A 23,864-nucleotide genomic window follows, 5' to 3' on the forward strand; every position below is an offset into this window, starting at 1 on the left:
GCTGTTGGCTGAGGGCGTGGGTGCCAGCGGAACAACTGATCGGTTTGCTCGCCAACACGTTGGCTGTGTGCCTGCCTTTTGTAAAATGCATGAGGCGTTATGGCCGTATGTATTACTCCAGATGCCAGACAGGCGTTGTCATATCTGACAGGCTGAAGGACTGCGAGACCTTTCAATAAACCGCGTTATTGTCGTCTATCGGTATTTATTTCCCTAGAGTCACCTTTGCTCCCGTTGTTGCATCCAACGAGCAGTGCAAGGGTACCGAAGCCAATCGGTTACTGCGTAAAGATTATCTTGCCTACCAAGACCTTTGACGAATGTAATATTACCAAATGAGAAACGTCAGTTGGTTATGCCGTCACACTTCCCTGGTTAACGCCTAATTTCTCTCGCATACGAAGTTTGTTCTATGAAATCGATAGACCCAAGAAGCACTTCAATTCTGTTGGTCACAATGTTATATTACAAGGCCGTGAAATGTTATTCAATTGTACAGAGGCTGTTGCTTTTCACCCGGGTAACATTTAAAGAATGAGATTTTCACTCTGCAGCGGAGTGTGCGCTGATATGAAACTTCCTGGCAGATTAAAACTGTGTGCCCGACCGAGACTCGAACTCGCGACCTTTGCCTTTTGCGGGCAAGTGCTCATCCAGTTGAGCTACCCATATCAGCGCACACTCCGTTGCAGAGTGAAAATCTCATTCTGGAAACCTCCCCCAGGATGTGGCTCAGCCATGTCTCCGCAATATCCTTTCTTTCAGGAGTGCTAGTTCTGCTAAGTTCGCAGGAGAGCTTCTGTAAAGTTTGGAAGGTAGGAGACGAGGTACTGGCAGAAGTAAAGCTGTGAGGACGGGACGTGAGTCGTGCTTGGGTAGCTCAACTGGTAGAGCACTTACCCGCGAAAGGCAAAGGTCCCGAGTTCGAGTCTCGGTCCGGCACACAGTTTTAATCTGCCAGGAAGTAACATTTAAAGGCTACACTTGTGCATTGTGTGACACCAAACGGCGATTATCTCGTAGAACTCAGTTTTATTTTACTCAGTTTTATCTTGAATCGGATTTGACGATACTTTGTTCCCGAGATGGTGTCTTACCAGCATCAGTATCTCTGCTTCAAGGTCATCTTTACACAACCTGCAGCGAAGGATACTGGATGCGCTGGTGGGAATCTCATTAACAGTAATCGCAAATCTATCTTGGGTATCAAGTGGGATACTTGCACAGAGAGAACTTGATTCGAAGGGCAGCTGTGGGGCAATGAGATGAATCGGCGAACTTCACATATTAACGTCGCTACAAGAGGCCATTCGTGGCACGTTTACTCATGTGAGACCCCGCCTATATAAATGGATATTACAGTACATATCAGCCTTTGGGATCAAAACGTACCAGATGGCATTCAATATCCAAGCGAAAACTAGTAGTCTTAGGAGCAATGCTGTTGATACCACATTGATCGCGATTACAACGAGATTGAACAGAAACGACAAGGCACATGAAGTCTTGTACCGTATGGAATCTTAGGTCCACAGTCGCGTGCAGACAGCCAAAACCGACGACAATTCTGTAAGTTTACCGTTTTAGAAACAATATTTCGATTAATAGATAGCATCTCTCGTTTCGATTACAGGCGCTGGTAAGGCCAAGATTCCGATGATCCAACTGGCGCAACGTTTTGGTCCTCTGACGTCGACTGCTTAGTTTTCAATCTATAGGATTAAGTTGACGCTCAGAATATCAAAGTAACCGAACGAGGTGGCGCAGTGGTTAGCACATGGACTCGCATTCGGGAGGCCGACTGCTCAAACCCGTGTCCGGCCAGCCTCATTTAGGTTTTCTGTGATTTCCCAAAATCGTTTCAGGTATATGCCGGGTGGTTCCTTTAAAAGGGCACGGCCGACTTTCTGCCACATCCTTCCCAAATCCGATGGGACCGATGACATCGCTGTTTGGCCACTTCTCCCAAATCAACCAATCAAAGTAACGTCAACAGATCACAAGAAGTGTTTCTTCCATTATAGAGAATGACAGGAACAGTATATACGTAACGTTTCTTAATTTTATTTTTCAGTGATCGCGACAGGTTCTCCTGTATATTGGTGAACATTGGAGATTTCATATTGTTCCACGAGGAACCCGTGTCCAAAGCCATCATCCACCAAGCCAACAGAACATCACACTCATAGAAGGCAAGGCCTTTCTGCGCAGGAGCAAGCTACGTATTCTCCATTCGCCAGTGAATCAGTCGCGGCCACTGAATAACGAACAAAGTTGCTAGACGTTTTGCCTATGGATCCTCAGTGTACTAAGTCACGTTTGCTGCCGAAGGGGTGGCGTAGTGGCATGCGCCGACATCTGTAACTTCGACGCTCTGTAATGTTGTTGGATGAAGTTTTTGCACACTGGTTCCTATCGATTTGTTTCTCAAGACACCCTCTACAGTCCCTCGAAATTCGTCACAACAGTTCTGTTACACCCTTTTATGCAATGGCCACACACACGGGTATGCACAGACTAGAGGATTTCCGAGGCAAGCACATAAACAGTTTGTGAAATGTGGAATAGTGTAGCAACAATAGGTCTAGGAGTAGGTATAGCTCCAGTTCTTCAGAAGCTGTCAGTAACGTACGTAGTAATATAAGCTACGTAGTAATATAAGCTAGAAAGTATTCACTTAGAAGCTGAGTTAATTCCTTTTATGTTATTTTTTACATGATTGCATTTTCAATACTCTGTTTTATTTCTACATTAGTACTAACAGCGGTTGCTGTTAACATACTTTATAACTATATAAATATAAAACATTGTGTAGCACTACGAATATTAAATGTTTACGACCTTTTTAGTGTTTCCACGTAACAGGTCAAAAATTAGTGGGAAAAAATTGAGTTGAATTGAGATCAGCAGTGTTCCATTACTCACCACAGACCACTTTGAGCAATTATCTATTGGTAGCAGTGAGTAATTTCAGTTCATGGTTCGTTCAGATGCAGGTAAGCAACACACCATACATACTACTATATAGTGGGCTCTATATCGTATAGTACATAATGCGATAGCAAGAAATCGATGAAAAGGCAGTGATGTCAGACGACATTCATCGTGGTGCTCCAATGGAATCGTGCTTTTTTGGAGATCTTTAAGCCTGCACATTTGCCTCGATTTTTTAACATTTGATATCGAATGAGTAGTAAGGTGAAACAGATAAGTCAGGATATTTGAATTTGAGAAGGAAAGGAAGGAGGGGAGGGGGCAGGGGGGGGGGGCTGGATATTTCCTTCTTAAAATTACAATAAATTCTGCTTGCCATCCTCATCAACGTAGAAATAAAATATAGTCTGATTCAAAGTATTAGTTACGAGTTAGGTGACAATTCACTGCTTAGAAATTGGCCTCACCAGTCAGAGGCCTTAATGTCAGGGTCAAAGTTTCCGTCATAGTGCCAACACAAGGTATCAACGCAACAGCTGACGCAGTCATAACAGTTGACCTCTCTGGCTGGACTAGAGCAAAAATGTGATTGATAGCTAGTAGTTTACGAGACAGCTACAATAGGAACAACCAATCAGCTTAATCACGCATTCTGATTCGTTATGTCGTTAGTTGCTACCTCTGGTGCACCTTACCACAGACTGCTTGGTGAAAGGAAATGAAGATGTAGGAACTTTGCCGAGGAGTTCCGAATGCCTGGTGAAAAAGTGATGGAATAATCCATTCAACGGGAAAAGTTCAAGAGTTAGTCGGTCCCCTGTTCCAGAGACCGATAATCGAGAGGCATTTGTCACCTGTTGTTGCAACACTGCAGTGGTACGTGGCAAATGTCACCTAACAAGTAATTTTCATTGGAAGACCGTCCTCGGTGACTAATGACACCAACGACAACATGATGTTTATATCCTAACGTTAATTCTTAATCCCAAGTAAAGCAGAATATATAAACATACACTCTAGTCAATTTACGTCCAGAAATCGGCTTCGCGTACTCGATTTTTTCGTACTTCTTTTGAAGTGGTCACTCTACTAGGATGAAATAAGTACTTCAAATGGCTCAAATGGCTCTGAGCAATATGGGACTTAACATCTGAGGTCATGAGTCCCCTAGAACTTAGAACTACTTAAACCTAACTAACCTAAGGACATCGTACACATCCATGCTCGAGGCAGGATTCGAACCTGCGTCCGTAGCGGTTGCGCGGTTCCAGCCTATAGCGCCTAGAACCGCTCGGCCACACCGGCCGGCTTAAGTACTTCACATTCAGTGAAAAACAAATCAGTTTCAGGCGACGTAGCGGCTGTACTGTAAATTTTACAACACAATAACTGCTAATGGTGGGGAGAGGGAGGAATGAGGAATTATTACGTCGCTGGCAATGTGATACAGCAGGTTTTGTGTGTGAAAATACGTAGTGCCCAACAGTGAAGCACATAGTTTGTAGTTTTGCTGTTGATTGTGAAATTTGTACCGTTTTCACGTTAAGCGGTAACAGCGACATCCCTCCGAACGATAAATCATAAAACGCTGACATGGGAATGGTCGTAAACGCCGTCACGTCGCATTCCGCTCAGTCGCGCAGACACGCCGCGAGAACAACCTGTCGGCAGTCGGGACACGGGTGAATTGTCCGTCTGCCCGGGCGTGTTCGCCGCCGGCTGCGGAAACCAGTTCCGCGCCGCCACACAACACGACGTGGCTATTACTTTACGACTTCCGCCTGCAGGATCAACGTTCTCTGACGCCAGGTAATTAAGTCCTCTCCGTGTATCGAGAAATAGGCATCTTCCCTAGCATCTACAGCAAGAATGTAAACGTGTTTCGTTACATCTACCTTCGGTTATCTTCGGTAGCTGTGGAATCCGAACACAAGCTCCTACAATCAGTCACGAAATTTTATCTCATTTCATGCACTACGCAACCATCATCATCAGACAGAATGCGCATGTTTTACATGGCTATTCGTAAAAGGAAACATCACCAACTTGAGTCTGTATTATAAGCACAGAAAAGTACACTTGCGACATAACTGTGAAGCTTCAAATAGTTTCCTCCTCTTAGATGCTTCTCTTTCTTTTGTCAGGCCATGTATTTAGGAAATTCCATTACTGGATCATTTGTAGAAGGATAAAGGAAAGAAAAAAATCGCCTCCTTTCGTAGACAAAGGTCATTTTCATCTGCGTGTCTTTCTTTTATGTTCGCTGCTGGTCTGTCAACATTGCGTTCCTCAAGGCTACGTCATAACAATACACTATAATAATTTCACGTAGATAACATTTCCCCACAGAGAGCTAAAATTGTATTGCTGGAATAGCTTTCTGTCCGAAGACTGGTGTGATACAGCTCTCCGCGCTTATCCTGTGCAAGCTTCTTCGGCTCCGCATTACTACTGCAATCTACATCCATCTGAACCTGCTAACTATCACCAAGCCTCGGCCTCCTCGTACACTTCCATCCATTACCAAATTATCTGTTCGTTGATACCTAATGTAGTGTCATATGGACCGTTCCCTTCTTCAAGTAAAGTGGTACAATAATTTGTAGTTGTCCCATTTCTGTTCAGTACTTCCTAATTATCTATCTGACATACTCATCTAATCTTCATCGTTCTCCTGTAGGTCTCCTGCAAGGTCACGTTATAAAAACGTTTATATTCTTCTTGTCCTTACATTTTATTGTCCACGTTCTGCTTCCGCTTACATTTTAAGATTTCGTTTTATGATAAGGCTTAATGTCATAGTGACAACGGGTAGTTCGATATTGAGAGCAAATTACATCAACATCTACGTTACACTTCGCAAGCCACCTAATAGTGTGTGGCGGAGGGTACTTTTGGTACCACCGTCTGATCCCTCCAACTCTGCTCCACCCACGAATAGCGCGTGGGAAGAATGATTGTCGGTAAGCCTCTGTATTGGCTCTAATTTCTCGAATTTTCTCCTCGTGGTCAATACGCGAGATGTATGTGGGAGGGGAGGGGGGGGGGGGAGTAATATGTTGTCATGTTGTCTGACTACTCCTGAAAAGTGTTGTCCCGAAATTTCAACAGTAAATCTCTCCGTGATGCACATCTCCTCTCTTGTAAAGTCTGCCAGTGGAGTTTGTTTAGCATCTCTGTAACGCTCTCTCGCCAGCTAAACGATCCCGTGACGAGACGCGCCGCTCTTCGTTGGATCTGCCTTATCTCCTCTAGGGATTCCAGATAGATGAACAATACTCAAGAATCGGATGACCAAGCGCCTTATAAGCCACTTCTTTCGTGGATGAGTTACATTTCCGTAAGATTCTTCCTGTGAATCTGAGTCTGGTGTCTGGTTTCCTGTCTATTTTATATGGTCATTCCACTTAAGGTCGCTCTGGATAGTTACGCCTATATATTTTATGGCAATTAGGATAGTAATTGCTGTCTACAACTTCGTAAACAACAGTAAGGAAAGGTGGACTCAGAGTGATGCGGAAACAGTTGCCGGAGGGGAGCTGGACCGAAGGAGGAATGACTAGCTAACAAATTAATACGACGAACAGAAGATTCACTAAACTTGTACTTCTCCAGGTGAACGAAGACTCATTACAAACAATGCAGCAAGAAACAAACTCATCAATATCCACAAGGAAGAGACTCGCTGTACTAAATATGAACTATGATACTGGAGCCGCAAGTGGACGGTGTCTGTGTAAGCGTTATGTGGCAAAGTGCTCAGAGCGCAAGGGGCTGAGCTGCTGCCACCGGCAGTCCCAAATTGCAGCGGCAGTGGTAAGGAGCCACTAGAGAGCCTGTATACAGAGAGAGTGGCCATAGGTGAAGTTGCCCGTGATTGGTTGATTAGCTTTGGCGCCATTTTTCTGCAAAACGTCTCTCGCACTTCCTATGTTCGCCGTGCTTTTGAGTTGAATTGAAGTTCAGAGGACTTTTGGAAACGATTAAAAGGCATTTGAATTATTGAGAGACTTGTTACGCGTTGTGCATGCATGTTCGATTTAGTTGTACATCGTTTTTAGTACGTAATTAGCGTTTGTGTGCATGCTGGTAGCATCACAAGCTTTCCTGAAGCCAATATCTGACAAGCCTTGCTGGAAACGGAAAGTTCCTGTAATAGTTGTGCCATGCTAATTCGACTTTATAGCGTCAAACTTTATTTCGTTGCGAATCAGAACACTAGGCATTATTTTGGTTTCAGTATTATTGCCTGACTGTTGACGCAGGCAAGTTGTAGGCACGTTTTCCGCAGTTGTCGTGGTTGCTGAAACATTCGTATTTTTTATTATTATTATTTACGTTACTTTCATTGCAGTATGTCTAGTAAACGAACTTTAAAGGAGATAAATGCAAGTAACGAATAATTTTTACAGCCACTGTATCAAATTTTCCTGTGCTGTAGGCTACTATGAGTATATTGTAGCTGTAAAGAAAGGCATTTAACGAATGCTTTCGCCGTATTGTCTTGTGCTTTTGATTCGGCGAGTGTGTACTCCAGTACTCCACTACTGGCCATTCAAAAGTCCCGCCCGCAGTTTGGCAGAAAAATGGCCGCCGTATCGTCCGGTTGGCCACTCTCTCCCTATACAGGCTCTCTAGGAGCCACAAGGGGGGCGTGACACAGCGGGTGCGCACCATTGGCTCCGCTAGACACCGCGCGACCACTGTTGGTGTCTAATGGAAACCTGTCATTCTATTACCAACCTTGATACCCCTAGGGCCGATATCGACACATGATACCATATCGACAAGTGAAACCACAGTAATCACAACTTCGTAAATTTTGTGAAACTATGAGAAATCTTAGACTGTTCATTGGTTTGAAACAGCTTATTGCAATATGAGAAGTTATCGCCTTCATGCAAATGGAATAATATATACAAATATATGACTCCACTAAAGGTCCAAAATTTTATGTACTGTCTATCAGTTATCAAACTATTTGCTTCCACAATAATACAAATATTTTTCTCTAACTTTTATCTATAAATATTTCATACCCAGTATTATAAGGGCAGTTACATACAACTGAATATGAATATTACGTGGTTACTGGATAAACACACATACCGGGAGCAGACAGTTGTAAACAAGCACCTGGTCTTGGGCGAAATGTAGTCTTTCCAGCCACGTAATAATCCGACGTCACTGTACATGGAGCCTCATACGCTGTTAAGCCTCTGCCAAAAAAGCGTTACTAGATACTAGGACGCGCTGCGTCGCGTTTCTTAGTGTTCTGGTTTCCACGAGGAAGTAGCTCTGATGTGTGCCCGTGTTTTGTATGGAGTCTGCTAGACTGCGGGCCAGTACCAAGAAGTAAGACTGGTCTCCGCCTAGAAGCATGCAGCAGCAGCAGCAGCAGCAGCAGTTTCCGGCCAGCGTAATTACGCTGCAGCAAAACAAAAAAAGTAAAATAAAAAATGGGCTGCAGCGCGGGTAGATTGCCGCATGCCGGTGCTCTCGCAAAACACGCACAGCGCGGTTCATAAACGAGGTAGGGCGACCCTTCTCGAATCGTTAGCGCCTCTTACTTACAAGCCTTCGGCTAGGTCGTGAAAATACACACACACACACACACACAAAGTCGAAATGCCCGCTCACCGTGCAACAGCGTGGATAATTAACACTGCGCCGGCCGGGGTGGCCAAGCGGTTAAAGGCGCTACAGTGTGGAACCGCGCGGCCGCTACGGTCGCAGGTTCGAATCCTGCCTCGGGCATGGATGTGTGTGATGTCCTTAGGTTAGTTAGGTTTAAGTAGTTCTAAGTTCTAGGGGACTGATGACCTTAGAAGTTAAGTCCCATAGTGCTCAGAGCCATAATTAACACTGCAGTATGGTAGGAGACGTACATCCGTCTTCGGAACTGAAATAGCAAACGCCTGCTAGTTGGTGACGGTATATTCACCAACGGTACTGATGGTTCAAATGGCCCTAAGCACTATGGGACTTAACATCTGAGGTCATCAGTCCCCTAGATTTGGGAATACTTAAACCTGACTAACCTAAGGACGTCACATACATCCATGCCCGAGGCAGGATTCGAACTTGCGGCCGTAGCAGCAGCGCGGTTCCTGACTGAAGCGCCTAGAGCCGCTCGGCCAAAGCGGCCGGCAACATACTGAAATGACAAGGCGAGGGTAGTTGGTGGCATTTTGTTCCTAGTCACTCGATTTTGCTCCAGGACCTAAGTTCTAAAACCGCACCATATTGTTCTACTGAGTGTGGTCATGTAATAATGTTGAAATTTTACGGCATCCAGTAGTGCCATTTATCTTCCTTGTGTAGCGCAGTAGCATCAGCACAGCACATCATCACACTTCATAATTATTTATTGTCGTCATCAATCGAAACAGTTACAGCACGAACAAGTGCCGTGGGGTTCAAATGGCTCTGAGCACTATGGGATTTAACATCTATGGTCATCAGTCCCCTATAACTTAGAACTACTTAAACCTAACTAAGGACATCGCACAACACCCAGTCAACACGAGGCAGAGAAAATCTCTGAGCCGGCCGAGAATCGAACCCAGGCGCGGGAAGCGAGAACGCTACCGCACGACCACGAGCTGCGGACAAGTACCGTGTGTCCTTCATGACCGTGCCACCAAAGCGGAGTTACTAAATATGATTTTCCGAACTTCCATCACAAAAGAAGACGAAGTAAATATTCTGGTATTCGAATCACGAAAAGCTGCAAACGTGACTAGCTTGGAAGTAGATATTCTCGGTGTAGCGAAGCAACTCAAATCAATAAAGGCAAGCCTTCTGCTCCAACTGTATACCGATCAGGTTCCTTCCAATATATACTGATAAGTAGCTCCATACTTAGGAATCGATACAACCGCACTTTCGACGAAAGATAAACGCCTGAAGACAGGAAAGTTGAACAGATCACAACAATACATAAGAATAGAAATAGCAGTAATCCACAAATTTATAGATCCACATTGCAAATGTCGATTTGCAGCATGATTTGGGAAAGTATGTGTTAGAACATTATGAATTACGTTGAAGAAAAAGGTCTCTTGACACACGGCCAGCAGGGATTCGGAAAATGTTGTTCCTGTGGAACACGGTCACCTCTTCATTTTCATGACGTAATGAGTGTTCTCGACAGGAGATCTCAGACTGATTCCATATTTCTAGATTTCCAGAATTCTCACAAGTGACTTACAATCAATTTGCATGCCAATGGAGTATCGTATCAGTTGTGCGTATGCATTCGTAATTTTATAGCAAAAATGTCATAGTTCGTAGCAATTGACGGAAAGTCATAGAGTAAAAAATAATATATCACGTTACCCAAGGAAGTATTGCAGGGCTTCTCCTGTTTTTTATTTAACCGGTATATGGTTTACGAGATAATCTGAGCAGCAGTCCTAGATTCTTTGCAGATGATGCTGTCATTTACCGCCTATTACAAAACGAATTAGACAAGATATCGTTACTGTGCGAAAACTGGTAATTGACCCTAAATTATGAAAAAATGTTAGGTCATCAGCATGAGTACTAAAAGGAGGCTACACGTTTAATCACACAAATCTGATGGCTGTCAATTCAATTAGATAGCTAGTGATTACAAATACGAGCAACTTAAATGTGAACGATCTTATAAATGATGTTAATAATGTTATGAGTAAGACGAACAAAATACTGCGTTTTATTGGTAGAGCACTTAGAATATGTAACGAAGCCACTAAAGAGATCCCTACACTACGCCTGTCAGTCCTCTGTTAGAGTACCGCTGTGCAGTATGGGATCCTTACCTGAAAGGTTTGACGGAGGACATCGAAAAAGTTCAGAGAAAAGGGGCAGCTCGTCGTGTACTGTCCTGTCGTGAAGTAGGAAAGAGAGAGAGAGGGGGGGGGGGGGGGAGAGAGAGAGAGAGAGAGAGAGAGAGAGAGAGAGAGAGAGAGTCAGTGTCATGGATCATTGAAAGAAAGTCGTTTTTCGTTGAAGGGAGATGATATCACGAAATCTCAGTCAAGGACTTTCTCCTCCGAATGCGAAAATATTCTGTTGATGCCCTCCTACGCTGGGAAAAATGATCATCGTAACAAAATAAATCAGAGCTCACACAGAAAGATTTAAGTGTTCGATTTTTCCTGCGCTCTGTTCGAGAGTAGAACGGTAGAGAAATAGTGTGAAAGTCGTTTGAAGAACCCTCTCCTAGGGGTCAATTGTAGTGTTGACATGTAGATGTAAATGATAAATACGACAATTTTCTGTGTTGCACTGCAGGAGAAAACAAATGGAGCTGCTCATTAAACGAAGAAGGATTTATTTAGCTCATGGTAAAAGGTTAAAGCTGTCATCAAGTTAGTTTGAACTCTGTAGTGTTTTACCAGGCATGGTCCTATTGAAGGTGGTTTCCCGTTTCCTTCCTCTGGCTTTCCCAGTCAGTTAAGCAGGCGAACCTATAACGGGGACTGCGAAGCACGGTGTAACTCGGAAATTTTTACATTAACAGTCTTTGCCGCGTGGGATTAGCCGAGCGGTCTAAGGCGCTGCAGGATAATTTAGGTTAAGTAGTGTGTAAGCTTAGGGACTGATGACCTTAGCAGTTAAGTCCCATAAGATATCACACACATTTGAACATTTTTAACAATCTTTGCTAGAGGCGAGAGAAGTGATAAATGTCAAAAATTGTAGGACTGACTGGGTATCGAACACATGATCTTTCGATCTGTTGTGTGGCACTTCAGCAATGAGTCACCGAGGTGTATCTGGGAAGAGGCCGCAAACACGGAGTTATTTCAAATTAAACGTAGAACCATAAAAGGTAAAAAGGTACTGAAATCTACCACTTAATACTGCTCCTCTGTGTCGTTAACTTTTTTACTGGATATAATAAAAATCCGCTAGCGCGTTGTCACTCCAAATCCATGTATTTTATGGTGAGGAACAATCTGACTTGGCATGTACTGCGCATCGTAAAATCGGGTGACAACAATGGTAAGGACTCGCAAGTCAGCAAGGTGTCGCAAGAACCGCACCATAAGCTAAACTACAAGTATAGTACTACACATTATTGTGAGAAAAGTTTACGAACTCCTTAGACACTTTTCGATCATCTTATTCACTCTTGTTTGTTACTGTACCTTGTTTTATTTAGTTTTGTGATGTCTCTGACAAGGAATATTTCTCGTGTGTGTGTGTGCGTGCGTGTCGTGTCTGTAGTCACGTTTAGCCCGATGTTGCAAAGCAGTTACCTGCCTGTTGGTCATTCCGCAGTTCACGCATGCGCTTTCTGCCGTAATTATCGCCTCGAGCCAGTGCGAGCCGTTTAGATAGCCGCAACCCAAGGACAATTGAGCGTCGTTTGGTCCGACAACCTCTAACCTGCTACGCCGTCCGTGCTCAGCTGTCGAAATGATGTTACGCGTTCGCAGAGCGAGTGAGGATCTGCATGGCTGATGGGAAGTACAAAGCACAAAAAGAACGCGTCGAATGAATTCAAAGTGGAAGCTGTGTAGGACAGTTAATGAGCAATAAGTGATTATGACTGTAGGGAGATGGCATTCATGTAGGACAAACAGCTCTTTCTTCCACTGAAGGCATACCTTTCTTTCTAAAAATTACAACGCCATGAAAGATATCAAATAACTAAATTTCAATTGTTGTGATTGCGCAGTATAGTAGAAAGACTTAATTTCTACGTGATTTGGGAATGTGCAGGGCGCGAAAAGTAATACACACAGCTGCCATTTTTGTCAGCAATGACGAGTCTAGCCAATGCCGGCCATAGAATCGAACTGAGGTAGAATGACAAACACACCATTCATTGCTGCTACAACCCTCTCCTCATGTTCATCAGTCGCAACGGCTGGTAGAGTAGGAAGGCGGCTGCACCATCCAATTTGCTGTCGATGTTTTAAAGATTATTGGCATCAGTCAAAATACATAAAAGTGGTTGGTTGCTGTATTTATTAGAATAATACGGCCCACAGACATGCAGCTCAAGAACCAGTAAAATAAAAAAAATTATTGTGAAATCAAGTATGATATTGCTAGCACATTACTATGTATACCAACTAATACGCAATGGAAAACTCTTTTGACTTGAATGTAATATATATTAAAACAGCACTATACATCACACAGCTTCATTTTACTATGAAGAGCGTATTTACACTTGGATTTTGTGACCTCAGAGCACTTGAAATGGTGGAAGAGGCATGTCTATAAATGCATTGTTTAGAGACACCAAAAGGCAATTAAGGTTGAGCTGGTACGTCGTTGCGATCTACAACACCTTTTTCTTTTGCCAGTGTTAGCTTCTGTTGTAAAATGTGTTTATGAAAGGTGAAGGTTTGTGAAGGTGAAGAAAGTTACTTTATCTTATGATCTCCCAGTATCGTGCCGGACTTTCTATGACTCAGTCCACGGTTTACCAGTCATCTAGAGTGCAACCAATATGGTTACGAGTCCAGGAGAGGCTCTGCAAGCGATCTCGTCGTGCTGTTAGCAAAGACTCTCGCATCGGTATCCAGCTGTCAAAGTCCAGTAACGTCAAATTTCGCCGTTCGTCGTACGTCCCACATTAATTTCTGCGGTTATTTCACGCAGTGTTGCTTGTCTGTTAGCACTGACATCTCTACGTCAATGCCGGTGCTCTCGGTCGTAATCGGATTCTCCCACACTTCTAGCTCCGGCTATCATTCCGCGTTCGGAATCTATTAATTCCCGTCGTGCGGCCATAATCACGTAGGAAACCTTTTCCCATGAATCACCTGAGTACAGATGACAGGTCTGCTAAAGCACCACCATTTTATAACTTGTGTGCGCGTTATTACACCCATCAGTATAGGCCTAAGTGCATATCACTATCCCACGACTTTTGTCACCTTTGTGTAAACATTGTGTCCTGACTTATTAATATGTCATAACACAAATGAACTCTGAGGCCAGACTCCTAGAACAGAGACGGCCGGTGTGGCCGAGCGGTTCTAGACGCTTCAGTCTGGAACAGCGTGACCGCTACGGTCGCAGGTTCGAATCCTGCCTCCGGCATGGATGTGTGTGATGTCCTTAGGTTAGTTAGGTTTAAGTAGTTCTAAGTTCTAGGGGACTAATGACCTCAGATGTTAAGTCCCATAGTGCTCAGAGCCATTTTGAACCTAGAACAGACTGCAGCTGGTTTAATTCGTCATTAGCTGAGGAAATCAAAAAGTGGATATGTAGAATAATTAAATGAAGGCTCTATACCTAGCTTAGAAAACTTCACAACCTGGTTAAAATACATTCGATACTGAAAAAAAAAAAATACATATGTTTTTTTTCCTGCTATGCAATAATTTGCTCGAATTACACGAATTACACTTAAGCAGTAAGCTAGTGTGCCGGGATATTAAGACAGCATCGCTCTTACGTTCCCGCTTTACGGCTAGCTGTCACGACGACAGCAACAGCCATAAAACAGTATGAGTACTGTAAGGGATAATGCCAGGCTACAGCCTGCAGAGACGTTACTTCGCACAAGCGTAGAGGAACAGTGCTTTTCAAGGGCGCGCCCATGAAAGGTGAAAGTAAGTGTTAGAGCTGTTGGCATTATCAGAGCGTGCCATCTCCGCACCATGTTACATAATGCTGAGGCAACCGTGAAGAGGCTGCATCCTTTAACTGTACCGCAGGTGTTACTTGTCTAGTATTTAGAGCAGTGGTCGTCAAATTAAAGCTGTAGACAGTGTCAAATTTTTAGGGCTACAAATTGACCACAACCTAAATTGGAAAACTCACACTTTAGACTTAATGAAATCCCTTGGTTCAGCTACATTTGCAGTACGCATTATAGCAGAAATAGATGATTTAAAAATGAAGAAGTTAGTTTATTCGGCGTACTTCCATTCAATAATGGGATCATCTTTTTGGGAAACTCCTCTCACAAAGAGAACATTTCCAAGATTCAGGAACGAGTCATTAGAATGGTGTCAGTCCTAGATCATCATGCAGAGACCTCTTTAAGAAACTTGGTATTCTACTACTTCTCACTACATATGCTCATTGATGTTCTTTGTCATTTCCAACAAGTCTCTTTTTACAAAAAATAGTGCAAAACACGATTATAATACCAGAAACAAAAACAATCAGTATAAGGACTGTAAAAGCTTAACATTAGTACAAAAAGGAGTCAAATGTATGGGTACTCATATATTCAATAACTTACCAGAGCACATCGAAGGTCTTGTAAGTGATGAAGATCGGTTTCAGAGTGAATTAAAGAACTTCCTGTTGACCAACTCCTTCTACTTCATAGATGAATATCTTCACAAGGGTCATAACTCTGTCTGCATTAGAATTGTACAATATCCATGTTTCTGAGTAAAAAAAAATTAAAAACACTTTGACTCTTCCCACTCCCAGAGACTCCTTTCCAAGGGATCCATGGAAAACGATAAACGTAATGTAACTTAACTACTCACTAATCGAGTATTCGTGCAGCCCGCGGTTCTTAGGCGTCTTTTATAATAAAATGCAACTAGCGGCTAACAGCCGGATCCATAAAGTGAATTGAAGATATGAGCGTCTTAAGAGAGAAGTTTTCCTGATAAGCAACGAACAAAAGTACTTACAAAGACAGTAATAGTTTAAGATGTGCTTAATTTTAATTGTCGTTTGTGAATTCGTCCATGACCTGATGAAAGTTGTCCGCTTATCGTCAGGGGCAGAGGGGTAAGCAGCGCGTGCCCCGAGGTGTTGACACAGTGGTCCGCAACGTTTCTTACTGGGGAAACTCTCCATCGAGCCACCCTCATGTTTAGTCGTAAGAAGTCCCAGTGCGCAGCTCGTCAGAAACTCAAAGCAAATCAAGCATTAAAACAGGAAGAAGGTGTACTGAAATGTGGGAAAAGAAGCAAAATAGAAACAGTCAACGGTCCGAGGTCAAGATTTGCAACATTTGTTCACTGTATTCAGATTTATGTTTGTAACGTGGAGTAACGGCCGTTTGCAACAGCGAGGCATAAGGAAGGGACACCCAGTCGTACGTACCTCCTATTTGTTCTACACGGTACCACATGTTATGACTCTTGCGTTCCGTTTTGGAAGTATTCATCCTTGAATTCGTTTGTTGTACCATAGTTCACACCCGCTTATTTGTTGTTTTCTTTCTGTGAAAGATCTACGAGGCATCTAAGCAGCAGATTCCGGGTTCGAGTCCCGTACTGGCACACATTTTCACCCGTCGCCACTGATTTTGGACAAAGGCCCGGTGCAGATGATATCAATCAGTTCCTTCCATTTCCTTTCTCCCCCCCCCCCCCCTCCCCTCCACCTTCACTTTCATGATGCCTTTCGATCTTGTATGATTCTGGGAGTTCGTGTGACAATAGAGCTTCTTCTGAAATTAGGGGAACCAGTTTACTAATTATAAACGGAAACACAGCACAAGTTACAGCAAGTATTTTAACTGGAATAACCTGCGACGGTTGTAACGGATCCTGGACTTCCATGCAAAGTGAGAATCGTGCTCAAATGCGAATCGGTGTTTTAACCACTGCGGTATCTCGACTGGTTTCTATGAGTACATCTGAACATATAAAGAAACTGGTGGAGGATATTGTTAGTCGATTATAGATCGTCTATTTCAATAGCTAGCAACGATAAAAATAAAGCTTTGCTATTGTTAGCTTTTTCCTCTGTTCTAATAGATAATATAAGGCAGTCTACTTAATCTGCTGGGAAATAGAGCTACATAACGCCGTTTCCTCTGCGTTAGTTTTAACGTGACAAGTTATAAATATCGATGTTAAAATAGGTGCTGACCCACGAAACAACACAACTGTTGCACACGATGTAACATCAGGCACATTTACAATATGAATAGTTTGATTATCAGTATTAGTTACGATACAAGTTTCAACAAAAAAAGGAAAATTAGGCTGAATGTTTATGCTTGGTTAGGTAAAATAAATGCATAAATAAATAAATACACTAGGACCCACGCATTTAGAGAAAGGCTGAGTCAATAGAATAATCACATGGGCCCTACAAGGTGAAAAACTTCCATACTAAAATGAAATAAATGGTTTTGTATAGCAAGATGGTATCTGTTCTTTCGGACATATAGTTAAGGCGTACCGGCCATTTGACCATCTTCTTCTGTGCGGATGCACAAACGGTGCCCGAACCCTTACGGGATTCGGCATTAAAGCCGTGAGTAATGAGTATGATGGGCAAGGGCACTATGAATATAGTGCGGGACAATAAGTTGCGAACGTGGGTTTCACGGGAGGCTTGCCAGAGATAAGTCCCCGCAGTCGCACTATCATTGTGTCCTCGGAGGCTCAGATGGATAGAGCGTCTGCCGTGTAAGCAGGAGATCCCGGGTTCGAGTCCCGGTAGGGGCACACATTTTCAACTGTCCCCGTTGACTTATATCAACTCCTGTAGGCATCTAAGGGTATTCATTTAATTGTAAATGATTTTGTCGTAAGTTGTTGAGTCATCAGCTATCTGATGTGCCTCGCCACGAATTCCTCTCCTGCGCCAACCTCCTCATCTCAGAGTAGCACTTGCACGCAAAGTTCTTGTTTCTTGGATGTAGTCCTAGATCTGTCTTTATCTGTAATTTTAACCCTCTATAGTTCTCTCTAGTGCCATGGAGATTCTGATGTCTTAACGCATGTCGTATCATCCTGTTCCTTCTTCTTGTCAATGTTTCAGTGTTTTCCATATATTACGTTCTTCGTCGGTTCTGCAGAGAACCTCCTCATTTATTATTTCATCAGTCAACCTAACTTTCAACTTTCTTCTGTAACACAAAACCTCAAATGCTTCGAATCTCTTCTTTTTTGATTTTCCCCCCTGTGCGTGAGTGACTAATGTGATTCACTGTGCTCCAAATGTGCATTCTAAAAAATTCTTATTCAAATTAAGGCCTGTGTTTGATACTAGTCGACTTTTCTTGGCTAGTAATGCCCTCTTTGTGTATGCTAGCTTGCTTTTTATGTCCCCCTTGGTTCGTCCGTTGTGGACTATTTAGCTTCCAATATAGCAGAATTTCTTAACATTGTGTGCATCGCGACCACCAATTTTGATGTTAAGTTTCTCGCTTTTCTCATTTCTTCTTCTTCTCATTACTTTTGTCTTTTTCTGGTTTACTTTCAATTCACTTTCTGTGCTCTGTAGACAGTTCATTCAGTTCAACAGATCCTCTAATCTTGTTCACTTTCAGTAAGGATAACATTAAGGAATATACTCATTGATATCCTCTAACCCTGAATTTTAATCCCACTCTCGAACCTTAATTTGGGATATTGCTTCTTCGATGTAGAGACTAAAAAGTAGCTGTGAAAGACTCTCATCCCCGTCTTACAACCTTTCTTTATCCGAGCACTTAGTTCTTGGTCCTTCAGTCAGCTTGTTTGCTCTTGGTTCTTGTGGTATGTATTTGAGTCTATGTTTTTAACTCCTTAATGAGTGTTTTATTAATGCAGTTTTTGTTTCTTCTTTTCAGATTTTCTGTACCGGCATAATGTGACTTTCGACAATGTGACGACGGAAGTAGAAATACTGGACACATCCAAATGTGCAGTAAGTTTAAGTTACTACATTTCTTCACTTTTATTTACTTTTATTGGCAATATGGTGGAAAGCTCTTATTCTTATGTTACACGAGCCGATTAGAGCATTGCTCTGTCATCGAGTTAGCAGACTGTTCAACGTTATGTGTCACCGAAAGATGTGTTTTAATTGAAGGAGCATTCGAGATCACTAACAGGCGTTGCTATTTTTAGCGTTAAGCCGAAAAAATGGAGCTGTATATCTAAGCAGAAAACAAGAAATATTCATTTTACTTGGTTACATACAAGTGGACACTTGTCGGCGGCCATAAGCGCTTTTTGTATTGTGTTTTCTGAAAACTTCCTGCGTCTGAAGTAGGCCTGAGTATGTAATTATGAAAATACCAAGCCCAATGCCTGATTCCCTAAACTGAACTATTAACTGACTGAAGCTGAACTGTTACTAGAAGCGAGAGTGTCCCTACACAATAACGTAATATTGTGCAAAAATAAAATCTTGTACGACATTCTGCCGTGTGTACACTTTTTTGTACGTCGTAGTAAGGAAAAAAAAATCAGACAAAAAAATCTTCAGATAGTACAGCACAATTCAAATTTGGTAATTGCCAATAGATCTGGATAACATGAAGCTATAATTAGGAATACAAAGATACAAAAACAAATAATGAATTTAAATAATGAGAATGTTTCGGACATTTGTTTTTCAACCCGTTTTTACACGACGATTGATATCGACGGATCAAAGAACTGTCTTGTTCAGTTTTTTCATTATGCTGTATCTTATTCTCAGAATAATTTTCCTTTCGTTTGTTATTTCTGCCGAAATGCTAGTGAGTAAAATCATTATAGAAACGAGAATTTTCTGACAGGCAACTGTAATGGATTTACGTGTCTTGAAGCTCGATCCCAGCAAAAAGTAGCACTATTCCCCGTTGCTAATTCTTCTTTTAGATTTCGTGCTTCTGGAACAGAAGTGTGGGAGCGAGAGAACTAGAAAGACGCATCTGAAATTCTAATGTGAGGAACGCTAGCAGTGTGGAACTAAGAGAAATTATAACGGTGAGTTAGTCGTGGATGTTCTTAGAGAACGCATGAATTATTTATTCACTCCCTAATAGAAACTTACTGGAGCACGAACTCATATTTCCTCTCATCTCAGGATGCTTTTATCGAGTAAGTAACGGAGAGCTTTTACTCGAGGAATATTTTACACTCAGCGACACAATAGGGTACTACATCAGTGAGTGAAACGCTTTGAAATAGAAAACAGCTAGCAACGTCTTACAATCAATACTCGAGAAGAGTATACTGTGTACATGAACGGCAGACAGTGTAAAGTGCTATAATGTTGTCTCTCTTCATCAGACTGTAACCGTGAAGAATCCAGTCGATGATTAAATAAAATTCATTATTGTTATTATTTGGTTTTTAAGTAAATAAAGTTGACGAAGACAAGACCCTTATATTTAGAATCAGTCTTTTCATTTTATTAATCAGATTTCTTAGCTTCCCTAACACATTTACACTTCCGACATACAGTTCTTAAAGGAAAGCAGTCTTCAGACGAAAAATTAATTTCGGGCGTATCCCATTGGAATCTCATAAGTCATCAATGTTGATGCGTCCCAGCAAGAAACGTCAGTATTCGGGAATGTAACAGGAACGATCACTCGAAGTAAAAAAATGTGCGCTCCAAATTGCATCCGTTAAAAGGTATGAGCACTTCTTCGCCTTCGATACCATGAAAAAAGTCCCCTCTGCTGTACACTGTTTGCTTTCCATATTTTAGGACGGGTTAGTATGGACCAAACCAAGAAAAAATTGACGAGTAAACATGGGCTCTAAACTGCAAACCCAAAAAGCTATGATCACTATGAGCATGAAACACAATGAAACTCATCTCTTTTACTCACCAAGTGCTTATAGCTCTTAAGCAATGGATTATAGAGCTAATGTTCAAAATGTTCAAATGTGTGTGAAATCTTATGGGACTTAACTGCTAAGGTCATCAGTCCCTAAGCTTACACACTACTTAACCTAAACTATCCTAAGGACAAACACACACACCCATGCCCGAGGGAGGACTCGAACCTTCGCCGGGACCAGCCGTACAATCCATGACTGCATTGCCTTAGACGGCTCGGCTAATCCCGCGCAATGAGTTAATGTTTACTAGACGTTTTCCTGAATATTTGCCATTCCTCCTGGATCACAGTATATACCGAGTGGCTATATTTAAAGTACTGGGTGCTTGTAATTAAACTTCCCCTGCGTAACCCGTTATAACACGTAAACTAATTAACGTACGAGTATCAAACTTGGTAGCATTAATGTCCAGAGTATGGCGTGCATGATGTCCATGCGTCAGAGTGCCACCGTACAGTTCCAACTATGGCCACCAGGTGCCATGACCAGTCATTGTAACGCATAGTCGCAGTGCACTTGTTGACGTGTCACCATGAGCTTGGATAAAAGTAAGAGGGCGTTATTGGTGTAGTTCTATTACTAAAACAACAGTAATGCTGCAGCAGCACTTCGAGAATATCGCTGGCTGAAAGAATTACACAAGGATGCTCTTTCTCCACCTGCTATGCGGAGCGTAATAAAGAAGTTCAAACTAACTGGAGAACTAAGTGTCGCCCTGGAAAGACGCCGACGCCGACGACTGGTTGCACCACAGGTGATAAGGCAGACAGCCTTGCGCGCAATTTCAGATCGTCGGGTGTCGCGATAGTTGAACAACCCGTGGTCAAGTGTTTGGACGGTGCTTCGAAACATTCTGAAATTGTATCCGTACAGGATTCATATCGTGCAGGAGCACAACGACGTGTTGACTTCGCCCTTCAATTTTTCGCAAGGATTGAAGTTGACGAGGCCCGGCCCTGGACCATCCTATAGCCAGACGAAGCTCATTTTTCTCTGAGGGGTCAGGTGAACACACAGAACTGCCGAGTGTGGGGATCTTCACCTCGACTCACTGTGCATGAAGTTCCTCTGTATAGTGAACGTGTCACCATATGGTGTGACTTCACGGCTACGTTCATCAGTGGCCCATTCTTTTTTGAACAGGTTGGCTCTCAAGGACCAAAGATGTGCTGTGTGACTGGCCAATGTTACTGCTATGTGCTTCGCGAACACGTCATACCCGCCCTACTGGACAGAGACGCATTAAACTCATCAGCTTTCCTGCAAGATGGAGCCCCATCGCACATCGCTCACGAAGCTCACCTGTTTTTCCGAAACACATTTGGAAACGGTCGAATTATCACCCGATCGTTCCCAAATGCTTGACGGGCACCATCGCTTGATCTCACTCCCTGTGATTTAAGGTTGTGGGGCTACCTGAATGACAGGTTTTACCGCGGGAACATTCACACATGTGCTGATCTGAATCGCAGGATATCAAGATAGGGAACCAGCATACCTACGGATATGCTTAGTTCCGCTGTGCAGAATGCAATCCTGCTCTTTCAGACTCTTCTGGACACTGACGGGCGCCATATTGAGCCCCTTTTGTAGCAGTATGTTGTTGTTGTGGTCATCAGTCCTGACTGGTTTGATGCAGCTCTCCACGCTACTCTATCCCGTGCAAGCTTCTTCATCTCCCGGTACCTACTGCAGGCTACATACTTCTGAATCTGCTTAATGTATTCATCTCTTGGTCTCCCTCTACGATTTTTACCCTCCACGCTGCCCTCCAATACTAAATTGGTGATCCTTCGATGTCTCAGAACATGACGTACCAATCGATCCCTTCTTCTCGTCAGGTTGTGCCACGAGCTCCTCTTCTCCCCAATTCTATTCAGTACCTACTCGCCCGCATCTCGTGGTCGTGCGGTAGCGTTCTCGCTTCCCACGCCCGGGTTCCAGGGTTCGATTCCCGGCGGGATCAGGGATTTCCTCTGCCTCGTGATGGCTGGGTGTTGTGTGCTGTCCTTAGGTTAGTTAGGTTTAAGTAGTTCTAAGTTCTAGGGGACTGATGACCATAGATGTTTAGTCCCATAGTGCTCAGAGCCATTTGAGCCATTTTGAGTACCTCCTCATTAGTTATGTGATCTACCCATCTAATCTTCAGCATTCTTCTGTAGCACCACATTTCGAAAGCTTCTATTTTCTTCTTGTCCAAACTATTTATCGTCCATGTTTCACTTCCATACATGGCTACACTCCATACAAATACTTTCAGAAACGACTTCCAGCCACTTAAATCTATACTCGATGTTAACAAATTTCTCTTCTTCAGAAACGCTTTTTTGCCATTGCCAGTCTACATTTTATATCCTCTCTACTTCGACCATCATCAGTTATTTTGCTCCCCAAATAACAAAACTCCTTTACTACTTTAAGTGTATCGTTTCCTAATCTAATTCCCTCAGCATCACCCGACTTAATTCGACTACATTCCATTATCCTCGTTTTGCTTTTGTTGATGTTCATCTTATACCCTCGTTTCAAGACACTGTCCATTCCGTTCAACTGCTCTTTCAAGTCCCTTGCTGTCTCCGACAGATTTACAACGTCATAAGCGAATCTCAAGGTTTTTATTTCTTCTCCGTGGATTTTAATACCTATTCCGAACAACTTTTCTTTTGTTTCCTTTATTGCTTGCTCAATATACAGATTGAATAGCATCGGGGAGAGGCTACAACCCTGACTCACTCCCTTCCCAACCACTGTTGCCCTTTCATGTCCCTCGACTCTTATAACTGCCATCTGGTTTTCTGTAGCAGTAATGGTACCCAAATGTACTGGTATGAAGTACCGTAGCATCACATTAAATGTCTTTCAATGCATCATTTCTCTTCCCCATGTCCTTCACATTAATGCTACCAAGTTTGGTACTGGTACGGTAATTAGTTTCCGATTTATAACTTGTTAAGTAAGGAAAGTTCAATTATAGGCAGCTGGTACAAACTGATGGACGTCCCGTGTGGGCTGTAATTACGGCAGCGCAATTTGGCAGATATACCAAAGCGTTAACGCGGACCCAATTTATGCTGGAAAAAAAGGAGTTGAAATTTTAGCCACGTGATGCAATTCTGGCTCTGTACACTGTTTGTATGACTGTATCACTTGCGCGCTGTCATTTGACAAGCAGTAACGTGAGTGAACAATACAGAAACCGTGCAGTGTTAGTGAAACTGTTTTACGTGAACTTCTCCAGCAGCTTTCTCTTTGTCCTCTTCCTGTTTACTCTGGCTTGTATTTATATGCTATTCACAGCCCTTTCAGAAGCCTGAAGAAAGTTTCCTGTCTAAAGCAATCATCATACATACCCTGTTGAAATTTATTTTCATTCCCATATTTGACCATGTAACACTATTTACACTTTCATTGGGGTTTTTCCATGAACACACTTTTTCAACA

The 23,864-nt window shown here is 42.8% G+C and overlaps 1 protein-coding gene across 2 annotated transcripts in view; it reads left to right on the plus strand.

Annotated features, from left to right (window-relative positions):
* LOC126416730 (ras-related and estrogen-regulated growth inhibitor-like) overlaps positions 1-23,864 on the plus strand; it is a 605,084-nt gene that overhangs the window by 398,149 nt on the left and 183,071 nt on the right. For both annotated transcript variants that reach the window (XM_050084555.1, XM_050084564.1), the window contains exon 4: positions 18,431-18,507. In XM_050084555.1, coding sequence (XP_049940512.1) covers positions 18,431-18,507 — 77 coding nt within the window. The remainder of the gene's footprint in view (positions 1-18,430; positions 18,508-23,864) is intronic.

The sequence above is a fragment of the Schistocerca serialis genome, chromosome 1 (genome assembly GCF_023864345.2).
Source record: "Schistocerca serialis cubense isolate TAMUIC-IGC-003099 chromosome 1, iqSchSeri2.2, whole genome shotgun sequence".
Classification (NCBI taxonomy): Eukaryota; Metazoa; Arthropoda; class Insecta; order Orthoptera; family Acrididae; genus Schistocerca; species Schistocerca serialis.